The 21,836-nt window shown below is 43.9% G+C and overlaps 1 protein-coding gene across 2 annotated transcripts in view; it reads left to right on the plus strand.

Annotated features, from left to right (window-relative positions):
• Sgk1 (serum/glucocorticoid regulated kinase 1) overlaps nt 1–21,836 on the plus strand; it is a 124,314-nt gene that overhangs the window by 31,584 nt on the left and 70,894 nt on the right. The window contains exons 1-2 of one of the 2 annotated variants that reach the window (XM_031380571.1): nt 6,047–6,282; nt 14,020–14,232. In XM_031380571.1, coding sequence (XP_031236431.1) covers nt 14,044–14,232 — 189 coding nt within the window. In that variant the 5' untranslated portion in view covers nt 6,047–6,282; nt 14,020–14,043. Of the gene's footprint in view, nt 1–6,046; nt 6,283–14,019; nt 14,233–21,836 lie in introns of those variants that run through there. The other variant, XM_031380570.1, reaches the window with a different exon arrangement.

The following is a 21,836-nucleotide window of genomic DNA, read 5'->3' on the forward strand; positions in this document are numbered from 1 at the left end:
GTGTGTGTGTGTGTGTGTGTGTGTGTGTGTGTGTGTGTGTGTGTGTTCCAAAGTAAGTGCTGGGATTGAAGGAAGTACCAAGATGCTAAAAAACAAAGTAGTGAATTTTCCCAACAAAGCTAAGCAAGTGTTTATATTTTTCTTGCCAGCTTGCCATACAGTGATGACAGCATCTGCTAATACACACTTGGGTAGCCTCCGTAGCCGATTTATTTCATTCTATAGTAAAGGATGGGTGATGAGTATTCATGGTCAGGAGCATCCACAAATCACTTCCTGCCACATCTCCTATCAATCAGTTTCTAACCTATGGAAAGGCTGTTTCCTTCTGGGGCGTAGTAGGGTCCTATAAATGTGCTGTGTTACATACATGCCTGGGGATGATAGATTCACCATGTTCATATATTTATTCTCTCTCTATGTCTCTGTCTGTCTCTCTCTGTCTCTGTCTGTCTCTGTCTTTCTCTCTCTGTCTCTGTCTGTCTCTGTCTCTGTCTCTCTGTCTCTGTCTCTCTGTCTCTCTTTCTTTCTGTCTCTCTCTGTCTCTGTGTGTGTCTCTGTCTCTCTCTTTCTGTCTCTCTGTCTCTCTTTCTCTTTCTGTCTCTCTCTGTCTCTGTGTGTGTCTCCCCCTCCCCCTCAGTCAGTCTCTGCTGCTCAGCATTGATACCCACTCACAGAGTGGGCCAGATCTAGAAAGATGCTCTCTCCTGGAAAATCTTTCTTTGATTCTGACCCCTTGACTTGTTATTTATTACAATTATTAGATGCCTCTAACTTTAAAAATCTCTTCTGTTTTCTTTCTGTCTCCATTTACACAGATTCATGTTAACAGTCATATCCCTCTCTTTTTTTGTATTTTTTGTTAATTAATTTATTTACTTTACATCTCAATTTCCAGATCACATCTTCCCCTCCCTCCCTCTTCCCTTCCCTTCATGCCTTCTTTCCTCCTCCCATGGATATCAGCCCACCTTGGCGTATCAACTAGGACTAGGAACATCATCTTTCATAGTGACTGGGCAAGGCAGCCAAAGGCAGGAAAGGAATCCAAAGGCAGGCAACAGAGCCAGACCCATCCGCCGCTCCTGCTGTTAGGGTCCCCCATGGAGACCCACCCGCTGCTCCTGCTGTTAGGGTCCCCCATGGAGACCCACCCGCTGCTCCTGCTGTTAGGGTCCCCCATGGAGACCCAGCTGCACAACTGCTTCATATGTGCAGAGGCCTAGGCTGATCCCATGCATGCTCTCTGGTTAGCAGTTCAGTCTCTGTGGGCCCCCATAGGCCCAGGTTAGTTGACTCTGTGTTTTCTTGTGGTGTCCTTGACCCCTCTGGCTCCCTTCAATCCTTCTCCCTCTTCCACAGGATTCCCCAAGCTCCTCCATATATTTGGCTGTGGGTCTCTCCGTCTGTTTCCATCAGTTGCTGGGTGAAGCCTCTTTGATGTCAGTTATGCTAGGCTCCTATCTGCAAGTATAATAGAATATCATTAACAGTGCCAGGGGTGAGCTTTCTTTCATGGCATGGGTCTAATCTGGGCCAGTCATTGCTTTGCCCTTCCCTCAAATTCTGCTCCATCTTTTACCCCTGCACATCTTGTAGGGAAGACACATTATGGGTCTAGGGTTTTGTGTCTGGGTTGGTGTCCCAGTCCCTCCAGTGGAAATCTTTTCTGGTTACAGGAGATGGCCGTTCCATATCCCCCATTGCTAGGAACCATAGCTAGGGTCACCCTCATAGCTTCCTGGTGTTTCCATTGTCCTAGGTTTCTAGTTTGTCCCAGAGATGCTACCCTGCCCCCCCACCCCTGCTGCCACTAATTTCAGTTCACCCTCTCCATCCTCCCCTCACTTTATCCCTCCCCTTCCCCTTCCTACCCTTTCCCCACCCATTCTCCTCCCTCCACCCACCCGATGCTTTCCCTGAGGCCAGCCAGCACCAGGGACACCAAGTAAGCCGCGGCCTACCAACTCCCCTGAGAGCACCCTAACAGCAATAAACTGCACCCCATATCCCTCTGTCTTAATTTAATTGCCCTTTAATTTAAAGAGCATGCATGGGATGGACCTAGGCACATCTCTAACAGTAGTGCAGCTGGGTCTTCTTGTGGGACTCCTGATAGTGGGAGCAGGGACTGTCTGACTCTGTTCTCTGCTTCTGGGTCTCTTCCCTCAACTGGGCTGAGTTCATTTTCCTTTTCATTTATTTTTGTCGTGAAGTTTTGTTTGTTTGTTTTTGTAGTTGTTTTTATTTTGTTTCATGTTGTGTTTTAATCGTGTATCCCAGGCTAACCTCAAAGTCACTACATAGCAGAGTTTGACTGTTTTTTTTTTTTTTCCATTATTCCCTCCCATAGTCAGTTTCAGCTGTCAATATAACACTGCCCAGAGTTAGGTGAGGGAGTCTCAATAGAGGGATTGCTTCCATCAGATTGGCCTGTGAGCATGTCCATGGGGAATCTTCTTGATTGCTAATTGTAGAAAGGCTCAATCCACTGTGTGCAGTGCCTTCTGTGTGTGAGGCTGGGCTGTTTAAGAAATATAGCTGTGGTTAGAGTTACTGCCATAAAACCAGCTTTAGCACACTCCCGATACACCACATACCTCTGTGGCTTGAAGAGGAGAACTTTTAACTTCTGGTCTTCCTGCCCTAGCTCCTAAATGCTGGTCTCATGGGCTTGCTCCACCACGCCTGATAGGGAGTATTGAAAAGGCACTGGAGTATCGAACCCAGGACCTTGTACATGCTGGGTAAGAGCTCTACCAATCAAATTATATCCCAAACCCTGACCTTGAACTTCTGATCAGTGCCCTGCTGGCCTAACATGCCTGTGTAACTGTTAAGCATATCGAATTATCCAACTTCAGAAATTTCCATAATATCTCTAGACAGCTGTGCCAGTCCAAATGCAGACCCCTACTGTCTGCCTCCCACTGCTGAACACAACTCTTGGACATAGTAGGTATTCAAGTCCCTAGCTTTTTCTTTTTCTTTTTTTTTTTCTCTCAGTTTTGGCTCTGTTCTTGCTTTCAGGGAACAATTAAACCTCACCATTTCTTCATTTATAAAACATGAAGTGAAGGGAAAAAATAGAATACAGAAATAGAAACCATTACCAAGACAGCACAAGGGGATCTGGAGAGGCTGTTTCTGTAGAAAACTGAAATGGAGTGTGCGTATAGTTTGTATAAGAGGATGCTATAAGCGAGCAGAGCTGTCAGAGCCGCACCTAACCCTCTGCACAGTAATCTTTCTGTTATTTACCTCTTTCGATTTAATTAAGCAATGTACACAGTTCTAACAACAAGACTTTTCATTCAGCCTTTAGCTTTGCAATTGAAATGGCTTTTCTGACAACTCTCATGAAGATGGTGAGATGATTTTTTAAAACCTTTTGGATTGATTTGTTTGTTTGTTTGTTTATTTATTTATTTATTTGTTGTGGGAGAGTGTGGTGGGAGAGCCAGGCAGGAAGAAAAATGTTCAGGGTAGAGCAAATGCCCTTTGGTCATGCATTCATTCAACAAATTTAGACTGAGTGCCATGTGCCCCAGACCTGGAGATCAAAGTCCCGAGCAGTATTCCAGTGAATAGCCTCAAATCTATGACATGGCTGGAGGATCTACAAGGACTCACCGGCCCCATGACTTCCATCCTATGCAGAACTACACTGAAAACATTTCAGAAGCATTAAGTGTCTTGCTCAAGGCCATTGCAAAGCTAGAGCTATAATCTGATTCTCTTTTAATTCTGACTTTACATGGATGGTGTTTAATCCACATGGATATCTGTGTACAGTGTGTGTGTGTGTGTGTGTGTGTGTGTGTGTGTGTGTGTGTGTGCGCGCGCGCGTGCACCTGCCTAGTGCTGCAAACCTCAGAAGAGGGTGTGGAATCCCCTAGAAGTGGAATTACAGATGGTTCTGAGCTATCTTCTGGGTGCTGTGAATTGAATGTAGATCCTCTGTTAGAGCAGCAGGGCTTTGAACCATGGCATCTCCAGCCACTAAAATTCAGTTCTCTTAATTCAGTTCATCGCTGTAGAAAGTCTTTTTTATTGCTGTTGTTTTGTTTTATACTTGGCTGTGGTTGTTTCATAGTTTTTGGTGGGTTTGGTTTGGTTTGGGCTTTTTTTGCTTATGATTTGTTCAATTTTCTGACAGGGCTTCTCTGTGTAGCCATGGCTATCCTTGAACTCACTCTGTGGACCAGGCTTGCCTTGAATTCAGAGATTTACCTTCCCTACTACTGGGATTTAAAAGTCTGTGCTATCACACCCAGCTCAGTGTTGTCTTGTTATTTTGAGACAAGCTTGAAAGTTGAGGCTACCCTTGAACTTCTGATCCTCCTGTCTCTGCCTCCCAAGTGCCAGGATTACAGGTATGTACCACCATGGCTGATTTTTGTGGTACTGGGATCCAACTGGGGCATTAAGCATGCTAAGCAAGCATTCTGCCTCCTAAACTACACTCCACACAAACATACCTGAGTTTTAAAAACCTCCCTTCGAATGTCTATGTTTAGGGGGGCCTAAAAATCTCTGAAACTCTATCCATAGACAAGGCTTCATTCCTAGGTCTCAACAGGGCCCACTCAGATTCCTCCAGAACACAGTACAAAACCAGTCATGATTAGTAACTCAGTGTTCCAGTGTTCCAGCCTCATTGCCAATGTGGCCCACTACCTCTCTCTTCTCATTCAAGCACAGCTCCAAGGCCAGCCCTCTCTAGACAAAGTCCTGCAGAAAACATGCCTTTTTCCTCCAAATCTTCTGCCATCCTCTGCTGGAGTTAGAAAAGGAGTTGAGCTGCAGTCAAACATGACTCTCTTGCCTTGTGAGTGACTCAACATGAAGGAGATAGAAAGCAGGCTTGGGAGAGGGCACATAGAAGGAGCTTCATAAATGTCCCGCCAGTGAGAGGCAGTGGCGTGGCCACCCTCTCAGAATTCACCCACTCAGAAGGGAGACAGACAAGTAAAACAATAGGCATGTGGTTTTTTCATTTCAACAAGTAAACCCTACAGTCAATCAAATGTTGATGAGAAGCTAGATGGTTGGATGATTATCCTAAGTGTGTCTTACATACTGAGTTGTGTTCCCACTTCCATCAGGATACAGTGGAAGATCAAAGGGCATGGGGGGGGGTTGGGTGCGCCAGGGAGTTTATAACCTAGCATACTTGGTGTTGCAGTAAGTATTATCTGAGGTTTCTACCCTACCTTAGATCACTCAGTTCCCAAATAAAAGACACAATAAGCCTTAAAGGATTAGAGCTGGGCAGATGTCAACCCTCTATGCTAGTTTGTCCACTTCCCTGTCAGTGACCCTGAGATATCACTTGGAGTGTTCTGCCTAAGCCCCTCCTCCTCCAACATGCTGGCCCTAAAGGCTTTGTGCTCACAATCCATCGCCCCAAGGCACCTTCCTCCTCCCCCACCTCCTCCTACTTCTCCTTCCTCCTCTCCTTGTGGTCTCTGCCTTAGACCCCAAGCCAGGGAACTGAAGCCCCACCTACCTCTCTTCTAACCAGCCACAGGTTACAGGCATCTTTATTAACCAATAGTTTTAAATTAAGGAGCAAGGTTTGCACAATAAAGGCTGGTGTACATGAGAATTTACTCCTCTTGAGACAACTAGGCCTTGGGATACAGAATTTAACATTGCAATCCATAGCAACACACCAAACCGCTACAACTTGGTATTCCAGACTACCACTGACAGGGGTGTTTCTGTTGCTGTGACATGACATCTGTTGGTGAGTCATGACATCAATTCAGACAACTGCAATGAACATTTTAGAAGAGGGGCTTGAGTAGGGCATGCCAATGTATTTTATACTAAAAACAAGGGAAAGAAGTTACTTGGCACGGTAGGGTAGCAAGTGTTTCAGTAGCAAGATTGCTTACTGCATTTTGGATGGAGGTTATGGTTCTGGCAAGCAGAACAGATTCAAGCTCCTGTCCATGTAGTTTTAAGAAGCCAGAAGAAGCCGAGTACTGCGAGCAAGATCAGTGCTTGCCTGGGAAAGGGCGGAGACTTGAGAAACCACTGATAGCTTTGATGATTGGCTTTCACTGCGTTCCCTCCTGTGTTCCCTCCTGTCCGGTGGCTCTCTCTCAGCCTTATCTCTTCTCTAGCTCTTCTGACTCAGCTGCTCACATTCTTCAGAAGCCTGTGCCAGATCAACAGTTATCTAATAACCCAGATGTCCTGCTGCAGACACTTCAGAGTCACCGAGTTGCCTCCTGACTCACTCTTCCTAGCTCTCCTGAGACAGCCCGACAGGTAAAGGCCCTGGTGGCCAAGGCTGACAGCCTGAGTTCAGTTCCCCAAGACCCACACAGTAGGAAACATCCAACTACCCCAACCTCCGCATAGCCTGCCACAACAGGAGTACATTCACACACAGCCACAAAATAAGGAAATGGAACATAAAAATTAAGAAAAATAAGTTTTGACTTTTCCGTTCTTGGACTTGTCTTTCAAAAGCCCCATATAAATCCCCTTCTGCTGCCCCCTTTACTGGAAATACAGGCCCTGGAAATGGAATGGAAATGTCCTTTCTTTTTTCACCTTGGTTTTACTTAGCCTTAAAGATTTACTTTAATCGTCACTGCCTTTAAGAGGCCTTCTCTGGCTGGGCAGTGGTGGCATATACCTTTAATCCCAGCATTTGGGAGGCAGAGGCAGGTGGATTTCTGAGTTCAAGGCCAGCCTGGACTACAGAGTGAGTTCCAGGACAGCCAGAGCTACACAGAGAAACCCTGTCTCGAAAAAAACAAAACAAAACAAAAAAACAAAAAAACAAAAAAAAAAGAGGCCTTCTATTATTGATCCCATGAAACCATATAAAACTCTGACAGGTTTATGCTATAATCACAGTGGTAAGTGTCCACCAGAGTCCGTGTTCATTAGGACTAAGTACCGGGCTGACAAGATGATCTCCTTTAACCCTGATACAGCCCCAAGATGAGTTCCTTAGTCTTATGAAGGTTCTGGGTGTGTGGCTTTGAGCTTTTCGGACCAGGAGACTCTTCTGGAGTACATTTGTTAAATGTTTGCTGCATGAGGAAACACAGGCTCCTCTCGGTCCCCTCTGAAATGCAGCCAGCATCCTCTTTAAAGGTCACACATGTTTCTTTCTGTCCTTGTCTCATACTTGCCAGGAATAGCGGTCACTGGCTTTTGTTGAAATGTCCTCCTCCCCTTAAAGAAGTTGCAGTTTGTTTTGTTGTGGTTTTTGTTTCAGGGCCCATGTATCCCAGGCTAGCCTGAACCTCCCTGTGTAGCCACGACTGTTCTGAATGTCCTGGTCCTCTTGCTTCAGGCCCCTTAGTGCTGGGATGAGCAATGATACCAAGCTGAGTTCTGTAGAATTCTTTAAATGCTACATGAGAAAGAGAAAGATGGTCCCAATTTAAAATGGTCAGACTTGGGATTTTCATATTTACGCTCGTACAAAATTGATGTGTACTGGTATGCGAGGGTTTGAGGTAAGGAAACAAAGACTGTTTTTCTGTGAAACTTGGCTAAAAACAGAGAAGAAGGTCATGATGGTGGTGGGACAGGGATGCTAGAACAAGGCAGAGTTTGTGGGTGTCAAGGGGCTGTTTTTAGTTTGCTAGCTTTTAGAGATATTGCAAAAGCAACATGATTAATATGTTTAAGAATCAATAGCCTAGAGGAAGAAAGAGGTTAAAAATACTGGAAGAGGGATTTCTTGGAGGGATGGGAGAGGAAGTTCTGAAAGCTGTGGATTACTGAGGGGGAGCCTAGGTCGTTGCTCAGAGGTTAGCCCAGCATCTCTCTTCTTCTTGAATCTTGTATAATAATCCCCAAAGCAAATAGTTCACCCTGACCCTTACAGATAGTTGTTGTAATGACTTCCTTTGCTTTCTCTCCTTTTCCTTCTCCACATTCTCCCTCTTCCTCGTCTTCATATCCTCTGCCCAAGTCAGGCTAATTCAGAAGAAAGGATCAGTCCCCCCACTCTCTTCCTCCTAGACCCAACCTAGCCATCCCCCAGACCAGGCCTGGAGAAATACAAGGTTAAACCTTGGGAATCTAGAGCAGGATGCATGGGAAGGACTGGGAAATCCCAAAGGCACGGAAAGCTGGGGAATTCCAGAGGTACTCAGTCTTCTCAGGGTGCCTCTTAAGCGCAGGTATGGCTGTAGAAGGGACGAAACTAAAAATGCATGTCGTGTATCTTACCTTGATAGGGGGTCTTAGCAAAGCTTGTGGGCACCCATAAACTAACATAATTTTCCTTAAAAAACAACAGAGTGTATACTATTTTATTTGTAAGTCCTTAGAAGAGGCCAAGCAGTGAATCTTACCCTCATGGTCCACAGGCACAGAAGAAATAGAAAAAGCAAACCATGTGCTTTCAAATAGACACAATGAAGATGTTCTGAGGGGAAAAAAATTGTGAGATTAGAAGCTATAGCTGAGGGAAGGAGATTAAGTTCGTGTTACTGCATTGTCAGAGTTTTGGACACTATGGAGCAGCAAGGTGAGAGACCATATATTCCCTGTAACCTGTCTGCCATCAGGTACCCAGTCTACAAGAAAATACTTGGTGGGGAGGGGGTGGTGGTGGGGGGGTCTTCCTTTTATAATTTTCTGAATATTTTCACTAGAAAACTGGCTTATATCAGGATTAAAGGGCTTTTTAAAATGTATTTATTTTTTATTCTTTGCTTTGTTTTGTTGTTGGGGATTTAGGTATTTGATTAGGTTTTGTTTGTTTAATACAAGCTCTTGCTGGGTCCCCCAGGCTGGCCTGGCACTCATAATAATAGTTCAGGGTATCCTTATACTCCTTTCAATCCTCCTGCCTTAACCTCCAAAGGGCTGGGGTCCCAGGCACTACCCAGCTTGGGAGACTTGGAAGTTACTATGGCAGTATATAAACAGTCGGTTTTCTACGATGAAAGGTGCCGCTCTGAAATCACGGGTGCTCTACCTCTGGTTCCCATGGCTTTTGAGAAAGAGGCAGCTCTCCCTCCCGAAATCCGGAGACAGGCTCTGCTGGCTGGGATCACACAGAAGTGCTGACGAGCTATCAATTTTCCGAATCAGTTGATAATATGATTATCAACTAAGCCATTTTATATGAACAGTAATATCTGTTTACTATTACATAATAGGAAAAAGAACCACAAGTGGAAAATCCCTAAAAGCTGGCCAATCTCCTTAATCGTATCTGGCAGCTCTCCGAGGGAACTGTGGTTTCTGGATAGCTTTTTTTCCCCCTTCAAATAAATTAATAAAAACCAAGGCATACTAGATTTAGCAAAGAATTACGTTTAGTGCTTTACTTAGGCCCTTCCCAGAATTCTAGTTCTGGTCTTCAGCTTTAACTCCAGGCTCCAGAGATAGCTGCTTCCTAAACTGGTTCAGTTTGGAAGTAGACTCCTCCAAGCCCCCAGCGACAGAACTCTTGCTTTGTTTTAGATGGATGTATTCTCCAGTCTGCGTTTGTTTACAGTGCTCTTCATAACTGTTGTGGAGCCATGAATAAAACGAGGCCCAGGTGGCCACACAGCCAGGGCTGCTTCTGTGTCCGGCCATTCACATCTCTAAGACGTGCAGCTGCCTCCAGCTCAGAGCCATTGTGGCTGGTCTCTGAGGGTTCTGAAAGCCACTCACAACCCTCCCTCCACCCAAGCAGTTCAGCTCCCGCTGCCCCAAGGAGCACAAAGGGAGGGCTGCAGCTTGAATTCCCTGGGGGCCTGAGGGAAGCTCTCTGCTCAGCAGTTTTAGAGGGCACCTTGCCCAGGCTGCAAGGCTGGAGAGGGAGCCAATGAGTGTATTCACATCTCACACCCCAGCCACTCTCCAGGGATTTCTGAGGCTAGAGTAAATACCATAAACCCTATCCTTAATTAAAGACCCATAAAAACCACTCTTGAAGCTACAAAGCTAGCAAAAAATCGAAAATCGTCAGCAAGTAACAGGAGGGAACATACTGAAGCTAGAGTGAAGATTAAACCAAGAAAAAGCATGTAACTGTTTCCATTCCTGCTAGAAAATGTCACTTTTGTGATGTTTTTCTCTGATACTCCTGAACAAATAGATTACTTCCTTCCCTAGCTACACTCTCTGCAGAGAGGCAACCATATTCTCATTAAGGTCTGGAATGGGTTGATTTGTCAAAAGTCTTGGTGTCCAGGACCCATCCTCACTGTGCCCACAGCAGACTGATTTAAAACAACAGACACGTCTGCTTTTGGCACATGTGCAAATAGTAGATTTCACTTAGCTTCAAGAGAAAAATGTGCAATAGTTTCAAAGAATCAACGCTGGGCAAATAGAGGACACATACTTCCCAAATAAATCCATAAACGTCGTTGTTTTCCTTTGCTTTCCTGGAAGCTGTGCTTGGCTTTCCATCTCAAGTTTCCGTGTTTTCCCTTCCTGGCTTTCCCCTGAAAGGCAGACCTGCGGATGCATCCACTCATGTGACACCTTATAGTCAAGGTTCTGCATTTACTGCCCAGTGCTTCCTTAGGTTGTTGGAAATAGAGGCCTTCAACCCTGGAAGAGCACACCCACTATCCCCGATTCATATTCTGCCTTATATAGAACACCTCAAATTATAATTCAGTGTTCAAAGAGGCAAGGGGAGATTTACACTTTCAAAATCCAAGAATAATTGTAGTCAGGCCCTGCGACTTGTAAATAAAATGGAAGATGGATCTGTTCGCATCTTGTTCCTCGTCCCTGCAAAGCTAAATCAACTTGGTAAAAGGGATGGAAAGAAAGCCAGAGGAAAAAGATTAATTTCAAATTCAAGTTTGGAAATAAAGCAGGAACCGTTACCAGCTTCAAGCTCAAAGCCCTCTGAAAAGGAGAATAAAAAATATTTTCCATCTGAAATAAAACTTAGTTATTTCTGGGTTAATCAGAAACACATTTGAAAGGCTGGGGCCGCAGCTAAATGGTAGAGCATTTGCCTAGCATTCAAGGGGCCACAGAGTCAGTCCCTACTGCAGTCCTTACCACAGTCTAAAGCTCCAACACAGAAACAAACTTGAGACTAGATCAAGAGTAGAGATTCTATTCTAGTCCCAGAATCTTAGGTTTTAGACTGCATTTATGACGCAGACAAACTTCTTTCTTCTATAGTGCTGGGGACCACACCTTACACAGGAAAGTATGCACTCTGCACTTGGCTGTACCCCTAAACCTTAATTAAACATTTTTATGATTTCCCTGTGTATGCATGTATGGTGTGTTTGGGTGTGTCTTTGTGGGTGTGCTTGTGTGAGTGTGCTTTGTGAGTGTCTGTGTGAGTGTACCGTATGAGTGCAACTTGTGAGTGAGTACACCTTGTGAGTACACCTTGTGAGTGCCTGTGTGAGTGCCTTGTGAGTGTGCCTTGTAAGCGAATGCACCCTGTGAGTGTGCCTGTATGAGTGTGCCTGTGTGAGTGTGCCTTGTGAGTGAGTGTGCCTTGTGAGTGTGCCTCGTGAGTGTGCCTTATGAGTGAGTGTGCCTTATGAGTGTGCCTTATGAGTGAGGACACATCTGTTAGATGACATCTTTGGGGATCAGGCCTTTTCTCCCCTTCATGTTGCTTATGACACAGGTTCTTTTTGTTCTTTGTGGCTACTTAGTACAAACCAGCCTCGGGGATCCTCTGTCCTGACTTCTTAGCTTGCTGGAACCCCAGGGATCTCACACACACACACACACACACACACACACACACACACACCAGCTTTCCTCGGGATCTGGGGACTCAGAGTCCTCACAGGCACTGGGATTAAAGGTGTACACCACCACAGCCCTGCTTGAGACATGGTTTATGAAGTCAAGGTTGACCTTGTTAAACTCCTGATCCTCCTGCCTCCCAAGTACTGAGATTGTAGGCATGAATACCTGCTAAGACTCCAAAAATGATAGTTTAAACAGACATCGAGAAGCATACAGGACTGGGATACAACTCACTGACAGAGCATTAGTATAGAAGGGTCAGGGCTTGGTTCTCTACCAGCTGCTCAGGCAGCAGTGCAGGGAGCTTGGGGAGGGGAATGAGAAGGACAGGAGGGAAGGGCAAGAAGGTGAAAGTAAAGTAGGGCCGGGCAGTGGTGGCGCACGCCTTTAATCCCAGCACTTGGGAGGCAGAGGCAGGCAGATTTCTGAGTTCGAGGCCAGCCTGGTCTACAGAGTGAGTTCCAGGACAGCCAAGGCTACACAGAGAAACCCTGTCTCGAAAAAAACAAAAAAGAAAAAAAAGAAAGAAAGAAAGAAAGGAAAATAGGGACAAAAACCAGTGTACTTGGGAGGCAGAGGCAGGTGGATTTCTGAGTTCGAAGCCAACCTGGTCTACAGAATGAGTTCCAGGATAACCAGGGCTATACAGAGAAATCCTGTCTTGAAAAAACAAACAAACAAACAAGCAAACAAAAAAGAAAGTTCAGGCCAGAACAGCAATTATGATGCAACCTAACATTTATAAAAATGTAAAAGACTGTATGTTGTAAAACTGGGGAGGGGGGGAATACCCATGACTCTAACAGGGAATACAGCTGTGTCTATTGTAGTCTAAACATTATAGTGATAACATTCACTGTTACAGACATTTGACAGAGGAATGTTGAGCTAGGCTCCCAAGTAGCCCAGGCTGGCCTTGAACTGCCTGTAAAGCAAAGACTGACTTGAACTTGTTCTTCCCAGTTGTTAGAATTACACCAGTGAGCTTGTGCCCAACCTCATCATCCTGCCAGCTTTTGAGACAGAATTGTACTTTGTAGCTCAGGCTTGCCTTAAAGTGTTCCTCAGGCCCCCAAACAGAGGGACTGCACATCCAGCTCAAATGTTTCTTACCCATCCTGGCCTGAAGCATACTCAGTAGCTCAAGCTGGCTCTGAACTTCTATGTTCCTGCCTCAGTTTCTCAAGTAGCAAAGATAGCAGGATTGGACCAATAAGCCTGGCTACTATTTGTTTTTTGTCCTCTACTAAAAGAAAAGGCCTTATTCTAGCCTTGTCTGGCCTAAAACTCAATTATATAGACTAGAAGCGCCTTGAACTCACAGCAATCTAAACTATACCTCCTGAGCTCTTCAATTACAGGTGCATGCCACCATCCCTGTCTACAACCTCACTAGAAAAAAAAAAAAAAAGAGGTCTTATAATAGTGAAAAATATACTTATTCTTGTCTTTTCCAAGTGCTGGAATTAATAGTGTGCATCATCATCCCCAAGTAACCTTAAGGTGTTAAAGGTTTATTTCTACGTGGGAGGTAGAGAGCATGAGAACACTAGAGAGGGCTTGGGGAGGTCAGAGAATCCCTGGATCTGAAGGTACCAGCAGCTATGAGCTCTTCAATGCAATGTGGGAGCTGGGAACTGAACTCAGATCTTCTGCAGAAATAGTCTAAATTCCTAACTTGGGAGTCAACCTTCCAGTACCTGGCCTTGGACTTCTCTGATCTGGCCCCACTTCCTGTCTATTTCCTGCTTCCTGTTCCTTCAACTCCTGGCTTACAGTCCTAGCTGCACACACTTATGCAGCTACTTGTCCTGATACCCACCCTTACCCACCATGATGGACCGAGTCTGCCAGTGCTGTAAGCCAAGAGAAGCACTGCCCCTTTAAAATAAGAGTTACTTAAGAATAGAAACATTCTCAGACTGAGGCCCTAGCTTGCTGGTATAGTGTTTGCTTAGCCTGCAGGAAGTCCTGTGTTCAGTTCCCAGTGCTGCAAATAATAACAATAGGGCAAGATGAAGATGCTGTAACTGTTACAACATGAGAGATGAGAATGCTGTAACTGTTACAACACGAGAGGAAGTATCACTCTCTTAAGCCTAGAATTGAAGAGATGCTTGGGGAGATGGAAGAACAGCCAGCATGGACAGGTTTAGAAGAGATGCTTGGAAGGACTGAGAAGCTGTAAGACAAAAGTTTCCTCATCTCAGTCTCTGTCTCATCAAATCTCCCAGCTGCGTGCTGGAAAGGATAACCTTAGCAAATGCCTCTCTCTATTGTCTCCTTCTGCACTCTCAGGTACGAAGATGGATCAAGAGCCCCATGGTCAGTGTGGACAAGCATCAGAGCTCCAACTTGAAGTACACTGGCCATGCTGGGGTGCATCTTCCTCCCGGGGAATCAGACTTTGAGGCCACTCTGTGTCAGTCATGCCTGGGTGACCATACTTTCCAAAGGGGGATGCTCCCTGCAGAGGAGTCCTGCTCCTGGGAGATTCAACCTGGGTGTGAGGTAAGTTCTTTATTTTGCTGAGGGCACGTTCTTCTGGAATTGGAAAACTTTTTCTTGTGTTTGTGACAGGGGTGCCAGTTTAAAAAAAAAAAGATGTATATTCAGAGTGGCAGATTTTGTTAGATTTTTATCTCCTTTCTTTTTGTCTTTTCTTCCTTTTCTTGAATTAGGTTCTCGATCTGTAATGTTGGTCTGGTCTGGAACTTGTTAGCCTCAAATTTACAGTTCTTCTTCCTCTGACTCATGGATAAGATTGAAGGTCTGCACCACACACCTGTTGTGCTTTTAAAATTATACTTAATTTTTGTGTGTGTTTGTATGTACACATACGTGGTATGTGTGTACGTGCACATGTGTGTTTATGTGGTATATGTGTACTTGCATATGCACCTTGACACACATGGACATCAGAGGGTGACTTACATAAGTTTCACTCTCTCCTTTACTATGTGGGTCCTGAGGACTCAGGTCACTGGGCTTGGATCAAAGTGCCTTAACCCACAAAGCCATCTCACTAGCCTCCTGCTGTGCTATCTAATTAAAAAAAAAATCAATCTTTAATGTAGTTTGGGGCTTGTAGAAGTATTGTGTGGAAGGTACAAAGATTTTCTATCATTTACATTTCCCTCCCCATGCATAACCTCCTCCATTATCAACATCCCCAGCAGATAGATACATCATTACTCAGCATTGTAGTTTATGTTGGGATTACTTTGTCCTTGTTGGTTTGAGACAGGGGCTTATTCTGTATCCTAGGTTGGCCTTGAGTTCTCCATCCTCCTTCCTCAGCCTTCTGAGGGTTGGGATCATACCCAGGGGCTTTAGTTCATTCTTGGTGCTTTGGCAACTGTGTGATGATGTACAGTCAGGGGCATGTGCCATCATGTGGAGTAGCATTACTGTAGGAAAAGATGCCCTGTTTGTCATTTAATAATCTTTCCAACTCCTACTGTCTCCATGGGTTTGCTTTCCCTGCTAGGCAACTGAACCTTCTTAGAACTGTGTTAGGTTTTGTGATACTCGCCTGCTGGTCCATGAATGATCAGTCATCTAGAAATAGGTGCATTGTTCGGTCATGTACATGATCAACTTTTTTTTGTTGTTTTGTTTTGTTTTTCGAGACAAGGTTTCTCTGTGTGTAGCTCTGGCTATCCTGGAACTCACTCTGTAGACCAGGCTGGCCTCTAACTCAGAAATCCACCTACCTCTGCCTCCCAAGTGCTGGGATTAAAGGTGTGTGCCACCACCGCCTGGCTCATGATCAACTTTTAATGATGCACACAGTGGATTGCACTCATCACTGAAGGACTTGCTGCTACTGATAATATTTAGTTCAACACAATTTGACCCACTTACAGCTTTCTCCTGTGGCTCTAAAATAATTAGAGAAGAGAGTCCTTTTCTTTTCTTTCCTTTTCTTTTCTTATTTTAGTTATTTTAAGGAAGATAGGATAGGACTTACCACACAGCTTCTAAAGTTTTAAAAATTAAGGGGTTTTATTTAAAGACTAAGGATTAAGGTAAAGCTTTAATTTGTAATTTAATTAGGCTTATATTTATTTTTATATAAGGCATTACATAAAATCAATGTTACTTTCATTATCTTTTTTGTTTGTTTGTTTTTGAGACAGGTTTCTCTTTGTGTAGCCCTGGCCATCCTGGGACTCAGGTTATCAATCAGGCTGGCCTTGAACTCACAGTACTGGGATTACAGTTTTGTGCCAATACAACCCTGCAATTAGACTGCATTTTACTGTCAATACAATGATAAAGAGCCCTATGGTAGTAGTATATGTCTTTAATCTGAGTCCTTGAGGAGGCAAAGGTAGGTCAGGGCCAGAAAAAAAAATAGTCTTAAAAAAAAAAAAAACACCATTATTGTAAAGTGTAACAATTGCAGATCTTCCAGCATGCTGTTTCAAGCCAGTGCACCACCAGAGGGTTACTTCAGCAGTCGCCGTCACCCTCTTTTGAAGATGATAAGCATTTCCCAGAGATAAAGGGACTTGTTCTAAATGTTTAAAGACTGAAAACATGGACCCTCAGTTCTTGACCCTGAGATATCATGCAATGTCTTCATGAAAAAGTTATCCCGGTCACTTATGAGAGTGGTCAAAAGACAAAGTGTATCGGAGCCTCTCCTTGATCTGTAAGACTCCATGCAAAGGATGCTCCTTGTAAGAATGTTGGTCTTAGTTGGTTTACGAAGAAGCAAGTCACAAGAGTCAGACTCTGACTCAGGCCACAAAAGGTGGATTTTTTTCTGATACTGGATGTTTTTGGTTTTACCATCACAGTCTATGACTGCCAAGGCAGTTCTGTCCATAGAGAGAGCTGTCATTGGATGACACAAGAAATAACAGGCCTGGCTGTGTTCTGACAGACCTCAATTTACAAAAACCTCAGCCAGTCCAAACCCACTGGCTAGGCTTTGCAGGTTCCTAGAGTTGGAAGCAGTTTAGCAATTCATTGGAGTGTGAAGAGAGAGGGCTCTACATATCCTATAGAACAAAGGCCTCTAAGTATTTGATTCAGAGCCTGCTATCTACCCCGTGACTGATGGAGCTAGAGACAGAACTATAGACTGGAAGGAGCTTATGCCTACATTGTGCTCCATTCCTCCACTCTGCTTGGGAATGAAGGTGCATCAGTCTCAAATTTACAGTACATTAGCTGCTTCTCAGGCCTCACTGGCTTTTTCTTAAGGTCACGCCAATCAAGAAGATTCCTTTAAAAATTAAAACACAGAGTTATAGTTTGTACCCCTCTAGAGATAAGAGTGAAATAGGTCCTTGAAAACACAACTGTGTCCTTTACGTTTTTGTTGTATTTCTTATGCATTCATTATGTGACATGTGTATATGTCTGTGTGCTCACACAGTCCACCAAGCATATGTGGAGGCCAGAGGACAACCTGGTGGTTATTTCTTTCCTTCCACCATGTGGGTTCTAGGGGTCAAAGGCAGGCCATCGCCGTTACCAGATGAGCCATCTTGCCTATCTAACTCGGATCCTTTGAAAGTGAACTGTGTTTTAGAAAGATGGAATCTTTGATGGTTGCAGTGGAGAAGGTGAAGCATGGTAGGCAAGTCACCAAGTGGTTCTCCTGCCGTCTCCCCTGTGGACTATCCCAAGGGAATCATTAATTTACCTGCTTAGCACTCACCTGCAAAAATTAAAGTAGTACATGCTTGCCTTCGAACTTCTTTCCAGAGCTGGCCTGGAACTCACAGGCCCCCACCTGCCTCTGTCTGCTGGGTACATGTAAAGGCCTGCGACTGCATCACCACACCCAGCTAGGATAGGATATTTTTAAAAAAATCTTCTGCAAGTGTAAATTTATCTGTGCATACTTTATAGGGATCTGTATCCCTTATGTCCGTTCTGGCCTAGGTCAGTAGATCAACTTAGTCTAATGGCAAGCGTCATACAATGTGTCTAAGCTAAGCCCTTTAAAGTTTCAGATCCTGGAGTGGGTATTTAATGACCTACAAATGAAAATAAACTCCCTTTGATGTATTTATAAAAAAAAAACATGGAAAAAGAGGTGTGAGTGTTTTAAATAAAATAAGAAAGCAAAATAGTTTTAAATTCCTTTATGAGTAATGATTTTTTTTTTCTTAACCTTAAAAAAAAGAATACATTCTAAACACTGCCTTTAATGGCCAATGTCTGCCTTGAATGGCCAATGTCTGCCTTTAATGGCCAATGGCTAAGAGTCATACTGCACTCTGTGCCAAGTCTCCCCACAGTCTAATTGGTGACCTTTACCTGTGTTTTCCCATGGAAGAAACTACAGTATTCATATTGCCACTAAATCACCCAAGAATAGCAATACTGTGATATCACTGGAATTGCTATCCAAAGGGAATTGTTTATAAATTGAACAGATCTTCCTGGGCATGAGGCAGGGAAAGATGATAAGGCAGTACTGGGGAAGCTGGTACTGACTAATTAATGTAGTCTGGCCACAACATCAGCCACAAAGTGGAGACTCAAGTGTATTGTTAGTGGTGATGCCATTTATGTGTTTGTGTATGCATGGGTGGGTACATACGTGCACACAGGCTTTGAGACAGGGTAGCCCTGGCTGTCCCGGAACTCACTATGTAGAACAGGCTGGCCTGCCTTGACTTTCCAAACCAGGCAGTAAAGGCATGCATCCAAGTGTTTTCACAATGAAAGCATGCCACTAAATGAATTCACTAGCTTGGCTTTACTCTGTGGCTCCCAAGTCACCTTCAACGTCTATGGCCTTCTCCCCTGAGGGGGAGAAAAGAATGCTTGGGGCTGTGGGTGGGGGAAGAAATCTGCAGCTGAAGAAAGCATAGGGTTGGATCCCGACAACAGCCTGAATGGACAGGATTGCTGCTCCCTCTTACCTTAGATGACAAAGCCACTCGTTTCTGTTAGAGCTGTCCTGAAACATGGAAGGCCGTGGTATCAGAGGTCAGTAGAAATGCATAAGAAACAGCAAGCGGGTAGGAAAGCCCAATGATCACAAAGTAAAATATCAAAATGGAGAAAGGCTGCATGGTTGCATATTCAAAAGGACCAGGAGGTTACAGGGAAAGACCAGAGATAGTGCAGGCACAGTTTGTAACACAGAAAGGGAATTTAACAGTGGAAATGCCGGGTAAAAAATGATACAAGATCAAAAAGTTGCATGAGTCAAATGAGGACATTTCATATCGACAAAGACTATCTACTAAGGACATAAAACATTTGCACACAATATAACGTGGAAATATCTAGAACAAAAACTGATAACAGTGCAAACAAACAGATGTCTGACCACAGTCAGGCAACATCTACTTCAAGGAGATGGGTGGAAGTGCAGCTCGGTGGTAGAGTGTGCTTGCCCAGTGTGTATGAGGCCTTGGGTAAGACTGAAAAACCATGTAAATACAGAAAACATGTATAGAGAATATTAATTAAACAAACCTGCAGTGGTGGTGGTGGAGGCCAGTAATCCTGGCACCATGGAAGGGGCAGTATCATGAATTCAAAGCCAGCTTGCGTTATAGTGCAATACCTGTTTCAAAATGAGTATATAATAAAATAATTAGCTGTGACTTATGTAGATTATGCAGACCTATGTGTATATGTTTGCATATAATAAACCAATAATATACATTTATTTGAGGCATGCATGAAACAGTTACAAAATCAGGCCAAAAATTACATCATGAAGCATAGCTCATCAAATTCCTCCAAATAGGAATCGAGTTCAATTTGATAAAATTAGAAACTGGGAACAATATGAAAGCTAACCAGTACCTCCAGCCAATTCACCCACCTGCAAGTCCTAATCGCACTTCCTATCAGCTCTGGGAGTATAGGAAGAACAGGAAATTCAGAACTATTTTAAGCAGTTATAATACCACCAAGGAAATGCGTTCTGAAACCTCCATTTCTCTCTTTAAAAAATAATCTGTGGCAGTATTAACCTGTGATTAACCTGTGATATCAGCCTTGTTAGGCGAGCGCTCTTCCACGAGCTACCCTATTCTTTTTTAATCCATCGCATTATCAAAAGTTCCATGACAATATTGTGTTGGTGAAGATATTATTTGAAAAAAATAATTCTTCTCAGAAGAGGTTTGTGCCAGTGTTCCTTCGTTTAAAATTATAACATTGGGCTGGAGAGATGGCTCAGCACTTAAAAACACTGGCTGCTCTTCCAGAGGTTCTGAGTTCAATCCCCAACAACCACATGGTGGCTCACAACCATCTGTAATGGGATCCAACGCCCTCTTCTACCATGCTGGTGTATATGCAACTAGAGTCCTCATATACATAAAATAAATAAATCTAGAAAAAAAATAAAATTATAACATTGTTCTGATGTAGTAAATTGTGTCTCCATATGAACCCTAAATATTTGCTTGCATGACAGTGGTGTCAGATACAATAGTAAAATGATAGGAAAAACTGGAAATATATGTGGCTAGCAAAATTGTACACCCATAGGAAATTAGTCATGACAAATCCCTGTGGCAGATGACACACAGAAGGTAAACAAAAAAAGGCAGTGCATAGCATGGCAGTGCAAACCACAATCCGGGCACTTGAGGTGTGGTGGGGCAGAAGGTTAGACTTACTAAGGTCGTTCTCTTTAGCTATATAGCAAGTGTGAATCTAGCCTAAGATATGGGAGCCAGTGTCTCAAAAGGAAGGCAGGAGGAGGAAGGGGATGGAACATACTGATGTGTCCCGCCAAGGTATGTATAGGACTAGAAAAATTAGTTAATAAATTATTTTGTATGGGTTTGATTTGTTAGTGGTGGTAGGGTTTGGGGGGGGGGAGGACAGGTAAAGAGTGTATTTGTGCCAGGCAGTGGTGGTGCACGCCTTTAATCCCAGCACTTGGGAGGCAGAGGCAGGTGGATTTCTGAGTTGGGGGCCAGCCTGGTCTACAGAGTGAGTTCCAGGACAGCTAAGGCTACACTGAGAAACCCTGTCTCGAAAAAACAAACAAACAAACAAAAAACAAAAACAAAAACAAAAAAAGAGCGTATGGTTCTCTGATTCCCAGGCAGGAGGCCAGAAAGCTGGCAGGGAACAGGATATGTGGCCACCAATGTCCTCTTTGATGGAAAATCACTTTCCCAGGTGAGAAATCCTGCCACCTGGAGTTCTATTTGCTTGAGACTCACACACAATGCCATCTATTGTCTGTCAATATCTGCAAGATGGGAAAGTATGGGGCAGGCATTCTGGCCTGAGAGACAGCTGGATTCTAATGTTAAATGCCTACATTTCCAGATTTTGTTTATTCATAAAAAAGGAATAGATGAATGGTTTTACTGGAATAGGAAAAGAGGAGACCCAAAGGAGAGTGGCATGCACTCAGTCTAACTTATAAATTAGTGTAGGATTAAGGTGAGGCCTTCCCATCTAAAGCAAATAATCAGATGTGGGGGGGAGGCACAGTCTGGTATCTATACTATGTCTAGGGAATGTTACTGGGTCCAAGTAGCATGCTGGACAGTGTTCTGAAGGAAATGAATTAGCGTGCAAATTAGCAAGGGTCTATCTATAGATCTAAAGTCAAAACAGTTATTAAAAGAATAATCACAAATATAAGTCAGAAAGTTCGTGAAGAGTTTTGAAATTGGTTTGAATTGGAGTTCTTGAGAGAAAGGATGGAGATAGAGTTAATTATAGAAAGGCATCGGAGCAGGGAGGTCAAGGGAGAGACAGACAGTCAAGGTCTTCTTAATAGCACTGCCATAGACCTCCTTAATAGACAATCCTATTCAATTGTTCCTGAGTTTTGGAGCAAACGTGATACATCATATACAGAGGAAAGTAATAGCTTCGGCTATTTAAACAGCTAAAATAGATGTCTTGCTTAGTTTTGTCAAATGGATAAAGCCTGCAGCCATGGGGGAATAGGGCAAGTCAGGTGAAGAATTACCTCAATCAGACTGACCTGTGAGAGACTGTCTTGATTAGTGTGGGAGGATCCTGCCCTCTGTGTAGCACCATTCCTGGGCAAGAGGGCTCAAGGTATATAAGAAAAAGCCATGAAGGTGGCACGTGCCTTTAATCCACAGTCTGGTCTACAGAGCAAGTTCCAGGTCAGCCAGGACTACACT

This window comes from Mastomys coucha, unplaced genomic scaffold, assembly GCF_008632895.1.
Source record: "Mastomys coucha isolate ucsf_1 unplaced genomic scaffold, UCSF_Mcou_1 pScaffold2, whole genome shotgun sequence".
Classification (NCBI taxonomy): domain Eukaryota; kingdom Metazoa; phylum Chordata; class Mammalia; order Rodentia; family Muridae; genus Mastomys; species Mastomys coucha.